Here is a 13,431-nt window from a genome sequence, read left to right on the forward strand (position 1 = left end):
TGGTGTTGGGGGTGTTGGGGGTACTGGAGTTGGTGGTACTGGAGTTGGGGTGTTGGGAGGACTGGAGTTGGGGGTACTGGGGTGTTGGTGGTACTGGAGGACTGGAGTTGGGGGTACTGGGGTGTTGGGGGTACTGGAGGACTGGAGTTGGGGGTACTGGGGTGTTGGGGGTACTGGAGGACTGGAGTTGGGGGTACTGGGGTGTTGGGGGTACTGGAGGACTGGAGTTGGGGGTACTGGGGTGTTGGGGGTACTGGAGGACTGGAGTTGGGGGTACTGGGGTGTTGGGGGTACTGGAGGACTGGAGTTGGGTACTGGGGTGTTGGGGGTACTGGAGGACTGGAGTTGGGGGTGTTGGGGGTACTGGAGGACTGGAGTTGGGGGTGTTGGGGGTACTGGAGGACTGGAGTTGGGGGTGTTGGGGGTACTGGAGGACTGGAGTTGGGGGTACTGGGGGTACTGGAGGACTGGAGTTGGGGGTACTGGGGTGTTGGGGGTACTGGAGGACTGGAGTTGGGGGTACTGGGGTGTTGGGGGTACTGGAGGACTGGAGTTGGGGGTACTGGGGTGTTGGGGGTACTGGAGGACTGGAGTTGGGGGTACTGGGGTGTTGGGGGTACTGGAGGACTGGAGTTGGGGGTACTGGGGTGTTGGGGGTACTGGAGGACTGGAGTTGGGTACTGGGGTGTTGGGGGTACTGGAGGACTGGAGTTGGGTACTGGGGTGTTGGGGGTACTGGAGGACTGGAGTTGGGGGTACTGGGGTGTTGGGGTTACTGGAGGACTGGAGTTGGGGGTACTGGAGGACTGGAGTTGAGGAACACTGCTGTAGACCAACTGAAATTCAGAGAAACAATTATTCTCCAGGAAAGCTCTGTCTCTTTGGGTCAGTGCCTCACGCTGGAACCTGAGCCCTGCTCCCGTTCAGGTAAGAATGTTAGGAGAGGAGACGGGCTTTATCCACGTGACCCAGATGCTCCTTTATTAAAGCAGCGGAGGAACTGCCTGCCTGATGGGCTGGTTCCTGAAGCTACAGACCTGACCACTGTTTGGTTCTACTCTATTTAAATCTCCTGGCCCAAGGCCACTGACTGGCATGGTTAAGTGTAGGCGCTACAGAAGCTTTTGGTCCTTGTGGCGTCTTCAACCCCTCATATCTAAATGTTTAGGTGCATTCGTAAATTCAGTCTGGCTATTTACTCTGATTTCAGAGCACTCTCGTCTGAGTGTGCCAGAGTACAGAATAACTGATGAATTTACGAACCGGTGTTAGTTGAATATTACCGGCGTTAGTGAACGTTGGCAAAAAAAAAACGTAATTCAATTGTTTCCAGCAGCACAGTTAGCCACCAACGCTCTAGATAACATCAAAACAGCCTAACCATCTTTGCTAGGGTGAGTAAAATAGTCAGAGTTTCTCTCATTTGTGTCTGGAAGTAGCTAGCAAGTTTAGCCAGTTGGCTTGAGTGCTTGTGAGGTCAGAACACTTGGATCAACACTATCGGCCTGAGTGTCCAGTGTGCGCTCTAAAGAATCTCAAATATTTGAGACGCTCTGAATTTACGAGCGGACAATCTGACAATGCTCTGCATTTACGAATGCCCAGAGCGCACGCCAGAGTGAATTTACAAACACACCCATAGTGTTGTTTGGTCAAGTGCCCGATATCTGCTGAGAATGATGAACAGTGGTTTACAGACATTACAAACATGATCAGCTAGACATTAATATTCTAGATGATTGAACCTCTCTTTTCCCTCAGTCTTTCTATCTCTCTCCTCCACAGACAAGGAGAAGCGTGTGAAGTCTGGGTCGGATGGGGAAGGAGCTAGTAGTAGCCAGTCGGAGAGCTCGGCCAGCCTGGGCAGTCTGAAGGGAGGAGGTGAGTCACCAACCATAACGTCTCTCTGCCTCAAGGATGGAAAGATATTCAAAAGGCAAGATTCATATAGCCCAGGGGCTGGTGATTATAATCTGGTGCATGTTGAGTCCTTTGTCTTGGAGTCCACTTTAGCCTAAATCCACAATCACGCACTCATGCTGGTTACTGTCTTTGTTCTTCTGTAGATAATGGCTTGATCAATACTTCCTTGAGGTCTGTTTTTCTCAGAATCTTGTCTCTCTGATTGTATTTTTTTTAAAGATATTTAGCACAGAGGAATGTTAAGGAGGTAGGTGACCTCTGGCATGTAAGCTTGAGTCCAACAACAGGAAACAGTTTGTTTGAAAAGCTTGAGGGATCTACATTCTTTGTGGCTGTTCGGTTCCTCATCCATGGAATTCTATAAGCCAAGAGATTCTAGTCCCTGTGACCGTTTCCTCAAATCCTGCTGGTGAGGCACATTTACCCTGAAGTACTGTGTTGCCCTCTCTTCTGAGGGACCTGAGTTCATATCCATTTGGACCTAGTATCTAGGTGTATGGCAATAATAAACTATAAACTATGTAAGCAGGCAGTATGTGAAAATGAGTGTGTGGACTGGGGGGGGGGGGACACAACCATAAATAGTGCAGAGCCTCCACCCAGTGGGAATATACCCCTACAGTGTGTGTCTGTACAGTACCGGTCAAAAGTTTGGACACACCTACTCATTCAAGGGATGTTCTTTATTATTTTTTTATTTTTTTTCAATTTTCTACATTGTAGAATAATAGTGAAGACATAAACTATAAAGTGACACATATGGAATCAAGTGTATACACTGCTCAAAAAAATAAAGGGAACACTAAAATAACACATCCTAGATCTGAATGAATGAAATATTCTTATTAAATACTTTTTTCTTTACATAGTTGAATGTGCTGACAACAAAATCACACAAATGATCAATGGAAATCAAATTTATCAACCCATGGAGGTCTGGATTTGGAGTCACACTCAAAATTAAAGTGGAAAACCACACTACAGGCTGATCCAACTTTGATGTAATGTCCTTAAAACAAGTCAAAATGAGGCTCAGTAGTGCGTATGGCCTCCACGTGCCTGTATGACCTCCCTACAACGCCTGGGCATGCTCCTGATGAGGTGGCGGATGGTCTCCTGAGGGATCTCCTCCCAGACCTGGACTAAAGCATCCGCTAACTACTGGACAGTCTGTGGTGCAACGTGGCGTTGGTGGATGGAGCGAGACATGATGTCCCAGATGTGCTCAATTGGATTCAGGTCTGGGGAACGGGCGGGCCAGTCCATAGCATCAATGCCTTCCTCTTGCAGGAACTGCTGACACACTCCAGCCACATGAGGTCTAGCATTGTCTTGCATTAGGAGGAACCCAGGGCCAACCGCACCAGCATATGATCTCACAAGGGGTCTGAGGATCTCATCTCGGTACCTACTGGCAGTCAGGCAACCTCTGGCGAGCACATGGAGGGCTGTGCGGCCCCCCCAAAGAAATGCCACCCCACACCATGACTGACCCACCGCCAAACCAGTCATGCTGGAGGAATTTGCAGGCAGCAGAACGTTCTTCACGGCATCTCCAGACTGTCACACCTGTCACATGTGCTCAGTGTGAACCTGCTTTCATCTGTGAAGAGCACAGGGCGCCAGTGGCGAATTTGCCAATCTTGGTGTTCTCTGGCAAATGCCAAACGTCCTGCACGGTATTGGGCTGTAAGCGCAACCCCCACCTGTGGACGTCGGGCCCTCATACCACCCTCATGGAGTCTGTTTCTGACCGTTTGAGCAGACACATGCACATTTGTGGCCTGCTGGAGGTCATTTTGCAGGGCTCTGGCAGTGCTCCTCTTGCTCCTCCTTGCGCAAAGGCGGAGGTAGAGGTCCTGCTGCTGGGTTGTTGCCCTCCTACGGCCTCCTCCACATCTCCTGATGTACTGGCCTGTCTCCTGGTAGCGCCTCCATGCTCTGGACACTACGCTGACAGACAAGGCAAACCTTGTCACAGCTTGCATTGATGTGCCGTCCTGGATGAGCTGCACTACCTGAGCCACTTGTGTGGGTTGTAGACTCCGTCTCATGCTACCACTAGAGTGAAAGCACCGCCAGCATTCAAAAGTGACCAAAACATTAGCCAGGAAGCATAGGAACTGAGAAGTGGTCTGTGGTCGCCACCTGCAGAACCACTCCTTTATTGGGGGTGTCTTGCTAATTGCCTATAATTTCCACCTGTTGTCTATTCCATTTGCACAACAACATGTGAAATTTATTGTCAATCAGTGTTGCTTCCTAAATGGGCAGTTTGTTTTCACAGAAGTGTGATTGACTTGGAGTTACATTGTGTTGTTTAAGTGTTCCCTTTATTTTTTTGAGCAGTGTGTATGTATGTACAGTCCCTTGCGAAAGTATTCGGCCCCCTTGAACTTTGCGACCTTTTGCCACATTTCAGGCTTCAGACATAAAGATATAAAACTGTATTTTTTTGTGAAGAATCAACAACAAGTGGGACACAAATCATGAAGTGGAACGACATTTATTGGATATTTCAAACTTTTTTTAACAAATCAAAAACTGTAATATTGGGCGAGCAAAATTATTCAGCCCCTTTACTTTCAGTGCAGCAAACTCTCTCCAGAAGTTCAGTGAGGATCTCTGAATGATCCAATGTTGACCTAAATGACTAATGATGATAAATACAATCCACCTGTGTGCAATCAAGTCTCCGTATAAATGCACGTGCACTGTGATAGTCTCAAAGGTCCGTTAAAAGCGCAGAGAGCATCATGAAGAACAAGGAACACACCAGGCAGCTCAGATACTTTAAAAGGTGGATCCCTTCCCTTCAACACAATAAAAGAAACAAGAACACTGCTCAATCCCAAATAAACTTAAGGTCCTGTGTCCAATAATCCGTTCCAAGCTTTACTGGCGCCTGACCTGAGGTGCAGCGTGCGAATGGAAACGGTCAACGGACCTGTGGCTGTCCCAATAAAACACAGCTCGACAGTTTATTTTGTGAAAACAAACTAAATGGTGCTCTTTCATTTAAACGGGACCACTCAAACTATTAACTCCTCTCACTTTTACCACAACCAATGGCAACTCACGACCGTGGCAATGCTGTCTGTCTGTCGACAGGATTTGTACGTACGTACGTACTTCCAAACCCTCACTGTGGTTAAGTAAATGTTTGTCATATTTAGTACTTTTATTTTCACTGGTGAGCGAGTTACACGACTTTACACTGCTTGAAACAACTAATTAGCAAATGTCGAAAGCTTGTAGTTTTCAGTAGTCTTCCCTCACTCGCATTGCACAGTTCCCTAGCAACCGCTCAGTCTCCCAAATATGTCCCACATGCAACAATACCAGTACATACTTAAGGAATAAGGCATGAGGGAGTGTGGTATATGGCCAATATACCATGGCCAAGGGCTGTTCTTATGTATGACGCAATGCAGAGTGCCTGGATACAGACCTTAGCCGTGGTATATTGGCCACCTACCACAAACCCCCGCGGTGCCTTATTGCTATTATAAACTGGTGACCAATGTAATTAGAGCAGTAAAAACAAATGTTTTGTCATACCCGCGGTATGCAGTCTGATATACCACGGCTGTCAGCCAATCAGCATTCAGGGCTCAACCCACCCAGTTTATAATAAGTTATACAGTCTGTGCTAAAAAAACAAATAAGTAACCAGGGGGTTTACAGCTGCATTCCAGATCCCTACACCATACAGTACCTCTGGCACTATGAGTTCTCCCTCTTCTCCCCTCCTTTGGGATCATGGGGATCAGTCACTGTGTGACACATACAGAGCAGCCTTAAAACATAGTCTTAGCCACGTGCCCCCGTCTTCTGGCCAGTTGGACCCCAGCCAGCCAGAGTGGGATCCCTCAGCTGACACTGTTAACATGGGCCGGAACTGGATCAGCTCGAGATCACAAAAGGATCAGTGCCATTTGGGTTCAGAGATTTATAGATCCTCTCTAGAGAGAGGATAAAACCCTTGACCTGGAAATTATATTTTTGTAACAGAGGGGCTTTAGTGTAAGGGGATTGCAGCCCTGTCACTTTATTTTTGGTAGTACTTGAGCTATGACTCACAGAGGAATGTGTGGGTTAGACTCATAATGAAGTGGTATTGACAGAGATGCAACGTGCTCACAGTAAGTATACACCACCTGGGAGCCTCAGGAAGGTGTGTTGCTGGGGCCCCTCTGATAGTTTCCTGCTCATCACACAAACTAGTGTTTGTGTGCTGACGTGTGCATCTCTATGCACATGCTCCCGTGTCCTCTCCACTTGGAGATGTAGTTTCTTAGAGGCCTGTAACATGATACTCCTGTTTGCCGCTCACTCCCTGGGGCAAGCCTGCCAGACAATGCCCAGACCCCAGCTCCAAAGCATGCAAACATTTAAAAACGATATGTTGCTTATGCTTTTATCTATCAAATGTATTGCACAACTAGCTGCCTGATGACACGTGATTCATACAAGTGCGTTTGTCTACGTTCCCTCTTCTCTGTTACCTTTGACCTTTTTCAAAAGGAGGACAGAGGACGGAGGAGAGAGAACCCAACATTTGAGCAAATCTAATTAAGAAAAGGCCAAGTTCTTCTAAGGAAAAAGGATAGGTGCTTTAACCTGTTGAGTATAGGGGGCAGTGTTTGGATGAAAAACGTACCCAAATGAAATGGCCTATTTCTCAGGCCCAGAATCTAAAATATGCATATAATTGTCAGATTAGGATAGAAAATGCTAAAGTTTCCAAAACTGTCAAAATATTGTCTGTGAGTATAACAGAACTGATATTGCAGGCGAAAACCTGAGGAAAATCCAACCCGGACGTGCTGTTTTTCCTGAAAGCTCTCTGTTCCATAGCCTGCCTTCGCTCCATTTAAAGGGATATCAACCAGATTCCTTTTCCTATGTCTTCCCCATAGTGTGAACAGTCTTTATACATAGTTTCAGGCTTTTATTTTGAAAAATGAGTGAGAAAGATCACATCGCGTCATTGTATGGCTGCGTGCCAGCAGCGTTTTGCATGCGCAACAGCTTGGAGCAGACATTTTCTCTCTTTCCTATTGAAGAAGCTACAGTTCCGGTTGAAATATTATCGTTTATATATTGTAAAAACAACCTGAGGATTGATTATAAAAAACGTTTGACATGTTTCTACGAACTTTACGGATGCTATTTGGAATTTGTTTCTGCCTGGTCGTGATCGCTCGAGCCTGTGGATTTCTGAAAACGCGCCAATGTGGATATAAAAATCATCTTTATGGAACAAAAGGAACATTTATTGTGTCTCGTGAGTGCAAACATCCGAAGATCATCCAAGGTAAGCGATTCATTTTATTGCTTTTCTGACTTTCGTGACCGATCTACTTGCCTGCTAGCTGTTTAGTGTTTTGTCTACTGAGAGAGATGTCCTTAAATAAACGCTTGGTATGCTTTCGCTGAAAAGATTTTTTGAAATCTGACACGCCAGGTGGATTAACAACAAACTAAGCTGTGTTTTGCTATATTGCACTTGTGATTTCATGAAAATTAAAACATTTTAGTAATTTTGCACTCTGCAATTCAGCGGATGTTGACGAAAATGGTCCCACTAACGGTATGGGTGCATCAAGAAGTTAATAGAGCCAAGTACAACTTTGAGACGGGTTTAGAGAACTGAGATTTGACCTCTTCAAGGGACCGGCGACAGTTAGTCTGACCAGACAATCTATGCTCAGACAATTAGGAGGGGTAATAAGGAAGGCTTGGTCCTAATGATTCCGGTTAATGTTATGTTTGCATATGATGATTATAAGTGTGCATGTGTATTGGTGCAAGTATGCTATGATAAATTACTTGGTAGACGTCTCACTTGTACAGCTTGTAATGTCATTTAGGCAATACTTTTTTTGTCTGTTTAAAAGTGAGGTTTGTATATGTCTCTGAGTTCCATTAAGTATGTTTGCTTTCCATTGTTTTACAGAAGTGGCCACAGGAAACCTTCTAGACTTGGCAGAGGGGGCGAACATGGCACTGGTCCACTCGGGGACAAAGGAGAGCGAGCTGGACCCCTTCATGGTGCGCAACCACTCCACAGAGAACAACAATACTGTATGGGTAAGAGAATGGGGGCTAGAATAGTACTACTGGAGCTGCACAGGCTTGATAAGAGGGGCAATGCTTTATGGATGACAACCCAAGGCTTGGCGAGCATATGTTTTGCTACAACTAGCTGTATGGGTTAGATAAAATTGATGGAACAGCAACAGTATACTGTACGGGTAAGATGGAAACAATACAGTATTGGCAATAGCTCCTAGCATACACGCTTTATTCAAAGGCAGGGTATTTATACTAGAGCAATGTTTCTCAACCCTGGTCCTCCAGTACCCCCAACAGTACACTGTTTAGTTTTATCCCTGGACAAACACACCTCATTGAGACCTTGAGGATTAGTTGATAAGTTGAATCAAGTGTGCTTGTCCAGAGTTGCAATAAAAATGTGTACAGTAAGGGGGGTACTGGAGGACCAGGGTTGGGAAACACTGTACTAGAGTATATGTATGGGTTGAGTTAAGCTCAGGACAATGGTGCATTGAAAAGGACAATACTTGTCAGATAGTCCCCATAACAGGGGAGGGTGTCAGGTTGTTACTCTGCAATTATATACTTATTTGGATAGAGGTGTGTGTTAACTTTAGCTGTTCATAACTCTACCTTTTTAAATCTACTGTAAAACCATAAGAGCCGTTTGATGCCATTATCTATATTGGAGATCACTTCCTGCAGTGTACCTACTGTAAACCTTTTCTAAATGTTTTTAACAGTATTTAAATTACTTTGACATTTTTTTTCTGGTAGGAGCTTGAGGATGGTCTGGATGAAGCTTTCTCAAGGTGGGTGATGTTACTGTACCTCATCCAGTCCCCCTCTGCAGTACCCCACCACACACACACTCTGCTCTGGAAATAGCCGGTGGTTAGGGCTCGTCTCATAAATGCTGCCACTCCCTCCTCCTGGCTCGTTGCGCTTATATCTTAGAAACAGACTGTGTTTTCAGTTTACTGGCGTCAACACCACACTTTGTCGTCATCTGCTTTCTCAGCCTCTTTCTTTTGGCCCCCACATGCAGTGATTTAACAAGTAAGTTTTCAAGTTGGGATAGATTGAATCTGGCAGACAAGAGTGGTTGTGGTTGAGGGATAAATACAGAGCGTTGGTTTTCGGTCACACAACTAGCAGGTTCAGGGTTGACTGAACATGTCCTTCAGTGTATTCCTTGTGCTTTTGCACAGACTGGGATTACTCAAGGGCTCATTTTAAGCTAACCCAACTCATGCAGAGCTCAAAAGACGCCATTTTGTTTCAATCAACCCCGATGGGGTTTTGAGGCCTACTGTGGAGTTTGGGGAGCTGAATCACAATTCCCAATATATTTATGTTTTCTAATGCCTACCACAAAGTAAGAGTCTAATTCCAGTCTTGTCAGTGCTTTAATTTCCCCCAGGACTCTTTTAATTTTCTCAGTTGAAACTGACAGTGGCCTCCTCTGTTTGTATGTCTAGAGGTAGGGACAGTTTGCTTCATAGACTGGTAATCAAGCCATCTAACGCTGTTATCAGATAATTATTTGTCTGCGCACACAGTAATTACTCACTAAGCTGTTAATATCTGCTGCGGTGTCTGTTGCTGTGATTAACGAGGGGACTCTGGAGAAGTGATTGTCTTAATTGAGGAAAATTTAGGAGGTTCAAGCCTTTGAGGAGGCAGAGGATCTGGTGCAAGCCTTTGAGGAGGCAGAGGATCTGGTGCAAGCCTTTGAGGAGGCAGAGGATCTGGTGCAAGCCTTTGAGGAGGCGTTGAGCCAATGGTGAAACGAAGTGTCATATGGACTGACCTTGAAGATCTGCTGATGTCAGTACTTGTAGACTCATTCTTTTTTTTAAATTCTTTTTTTAGTTCCATGCCTGTTGCTGATATGCGTATGGGAGTTTTTCATTACTTAGGCTGCCACTTCAAAGTCTCTGTCACTGGACTCAAACAAGCTGGCTCTTTTAGTATGAATTTTCTAAAAAGACCCAGTGATGACAGAAAAATTTGATTCTGTCTATGAGACCTTAGTCTTCCTCAAGACTGGGCTGTTTGTCCACACGTAGGGAGTTTATAATCGGGTATATTTTGTTGTTGCTAATGCTTGTTCTTTTCTTTTCTTAGGGAATAGGGTGGAGTGAGGTCAAACTTTTCCTCTGTGTTTGAGGAAAGAGCTTTCAGTAAAAGCCAGTTAATTGGCAGTAGGGCTTTGGTTCCTCCAAATATGCTGTGGGTGGTAGAAAGGGGTAGCAGAAGTCTGGAAGTCAAAGGACTCATGTAATGTAAACAGTGGTTTTCCTCCTTCAGGACTTCTTGTGAATCCAAGAAGAGTTTTCGTGTCAATCCTCCATCCTTGTATGTTAGCGTTTTACTAGTTCTAAAACCTATACAGTGTTGACATTTCTTCCCTTTATTCTCTGCGTGAGTGATTTTAAGTTCCGCTGTATGGTCACGTGTACATCCCTTTAAACAATGGTATGTAGCAAAGTTGAGCCCAGGGCTTTTTCTCAATACTGATACTGACCGTGGACTGATGAGCCATTGCTCTAAATCAAGGGATTACCGTGACACCTTCCGGCTTAAAAGGCTACTGGAAACTTTGGGCATGGGTGTACATCCTCTGCAGTTCCTAAATATGACTATAGGGGACATGATTTTCTCATCTTTTAGTACAGCTGTCTGACATTTTACATTTCCTTTGCACCCCTCAGCCGCAGTCTGGATAGCTTTGAATCATACTCAGGTAATGATGTCATCCATTGGATGTGCCATGCCCCCCCCCCATCCCCCATTACTTCCCCCAGTCACCACCACAACATTCACCACTCTCATCCAAACTGTGACCCCCCCTCTGTCACTCTCTTGTCCTCACCGCACCCAGCCCATCTGTCTGAGCGTGGATGTGTACATTTACTGCCACGATGTAGTTGCATATCTCGATGTAGGAGTATTGTTGCCACAGCTCGGAACCCTGTCCTATTGATTTTCCCTATTGACGATGCTGAGGTAACGAAGGGCTCAAACCGAGAAGTACCCATATGATTTAAGTTTGGACTAGAGGATCCTACTTAAAACCAGCAAAGTGCACAGAGGCTGGGAAGGCTGTGCTGGGAAGGTGGGAAGGCTGTGCTGTGTATGCAAGGCAGGGTTCTATGCTAACGTGTTGATATGTTATTTATTCTCATTTTGTCCATGCCTCGGATTTGTGGCGTTCTTCTTTATAATCATCAGCCATGTCACCGTTGTTGCCACATCACTAAATGAGTGATGACATGGTGAGCCAAGTGGTTACAGTGAAGTGTTGAAAGTGTCTGGCGTGTGTTGAAACATTGTCTTGTGTCAGGTCTGAGAGCTGTAGTCGTGTGAAGAGATTGTCTTACTTAGATGACCATACCTCACTCTTTGATTATTTCACACAACATGCCTCTACTGTTTAGTTCTGGATACTGTAACATGAGACCAACACAGTATTTGTAGTTACACTTACTCAAATTTGACACATTTGTCTATAGTATATTTAATGTCATGTTCAACAATGTTTGCTTGTAGCCAATACACACATTTGACCATTTTAAATTGTACTACTGCACAATGCATTTCAATGTTAATGCAACGACATCTCCATTCATTTCAATGTATTGAGTGTTCACATCCCATCTGTTATATGGTGTCTTTTGCCTGATGAATGTGATGAGTCTTTCCTTCTCCCCGTCTAGACTCGCTGAGTCTCGCAATAACCCCCAGGTCCTGGACATTGGGGTAAACCCTCAGGACTTCAACACCGAAGAGTGCCTGTCCCCAACTAACTGGGACAAAACGGACGCAGACAATACCGAGAAAGACGATATGTTTGGGTTCTAAGGGTGGAGCCACTGCGGACTCGAGGCATTGAGGAAGGCAGAGAAAGATGGAGGGATTTGAGTGAAAGCGGTAGAGGCAGTGACTGGATGTCTGAAATATAGTGCCATGGAGTTTGTACCTGATTCTCCCTGAAAGTCCACTCAGTGGCGCCATCTTGAGGGATGTGACTGTTTGTGCATCTAGCTGACCAACCAGGTGATACCTTCCTGAGCAGAGAGCCTCCATAACTCATACCAAAGCAATGTAACCATTTGTTTATTTTAATTAAATGTTAAACATGCAGCCATCTGGTGTTAAATTCAACTGTGCATTAATTTTTTATTTTTCTATTTGCCCACTGTATATGTGTCTACTGGTATGTTTGAACTGTGTGTACACAATTTTAAGTATGTATCTACTGTATACATAAGCTGATAGAGCTATATTTTATGTTGTTTTTTTTGCATTTGGTGAAGACGCAGTTAAGCATTTATAGGCAGAAAATGTATAAAACAGGTTAAACCTATGGTCAGTGTTTGATGTGGAGTCGGGGCTAATGCCATGGTTATGTTCCCTATGTTAATGTACCTGTGGATGGAGGGGAAACTTCACAGGTGATGGATTGAAAGCCACCAGCTGAACTCCAGCCCTGATGCCAAATATAAGAATAATGAGTGCGGGTGACTCTTCTGTGCTCTAATAATTGGGCAAACAGGCTTGATCAAAATTGACTTGCATATATAATGTGTGAGTTGTGTGTGTATGGATTAATCTTTTATTCTATTGCTAGATCTATTTTTGCACTCTACTCATCCCTCTTCAAAGCACATACTTTCATGTTGGGGATTGTTATAACATCAAACTCTTACATATACCACTGTAATGTTGTCTATGACCTTGTTTGTGCTAATAAAGATTTGATAGTTTACTCATCAGTTTGGGTATGAGGATTTGAGGTCTTCTCAGTGTTAATGTCTGACATTTTTCTTAGTTTGAAATGTATTTAAATCATTTCCGGGTTTGTTACTCCTATTGAATTCAATTGAATTCAATAAAATGTATGTATCAATGTGAGGCTGTTTTAATCATCTACTGTACATGTACACACACCGCACCAGTTACAAATATTACAGCTCAGCTTTCTCTCATAGGCCACCTGTGGTTACATTCAAGTAACTCATGAGTCATACATAACATTGGCATTAAACATGTTATTGTCCAATGCCATATTAAACCAATTTGATGGTATCCAAATGAAATATTTTAGTGCATTTGTCAAATTGACCTGATATCCATAATGTGATTGAACTCATTGTCCTTTCTTGAGCATGCCCCTGCTACGACCCCAAAGGTTATTTTTGGGCCGTGCAGTGGCTAATTTGACAAAAGTGGTGAGATGGCTAGCTATCTTTGACACCGTTCAGCTAGTTATTTAAAAAAAATATCAACCCATACAACCATTATGAAACGTTTGCGTTAGATCGATAAGCATGTTTGAGGGGAGGGTGAGGTGAAGTGCTTTACGCGGTAGCTAACCATCTTGAACATTTCACTTCTTTTCCCCCAACTTGGAAACTGTAAACGATGCCAACTAGCTAA

The 13,431-nt window shown here is 44.5% G+C and overlaps 1 protein-coding gene across 1 annotated transcript in view; it reads left to right on the top strand.

Annotated features, from left to right (window-relative positions):
• Positions 1-12,787, top strand: part of LOC124046379 (low density lipoprotein receptor adapter protein 1-B-like) — a 62,216-nt gene extending 49,429 nt beyond the window's left edge. The window contains 4 exon segments of the mRNA XM_046366699.1: positions 1,786-1,881; positions 7,886-8,019; positions 8,764-8,798; positions 11,709-12,787. Coding sequence (XP_046222655.1) covers positions 1,786-1,881; positions 7,886-8,019; positions 8,764-8,798; positions 11,709-11,853 — 410 coding nt within the window. The 3' untranslated portion in view covers positions 11,854-12,787.
• The last annotated feature ends 644 nt before the right edge of the window (positions 12,788-13,431 follow it).

This window comes from Oncorhynchus gorbuscha, linkage group LG10 (genome assembly GCF_021184085.1).
Source record: "Oncorhynchus gorbuscha isolate QuinsamMale2020 ecotype Even-year linkage group LG10, OgorEven_v1.0, whole genome shotgun sequence".
In the NCBI taxonomy this organism is placed as follows: Eukaryota; Metazoa; Chordata; class Actinopteri; order Salmoniformes; family Salmonidae; genus Oncorhynchus; species Oncorhynchus gorbuscha.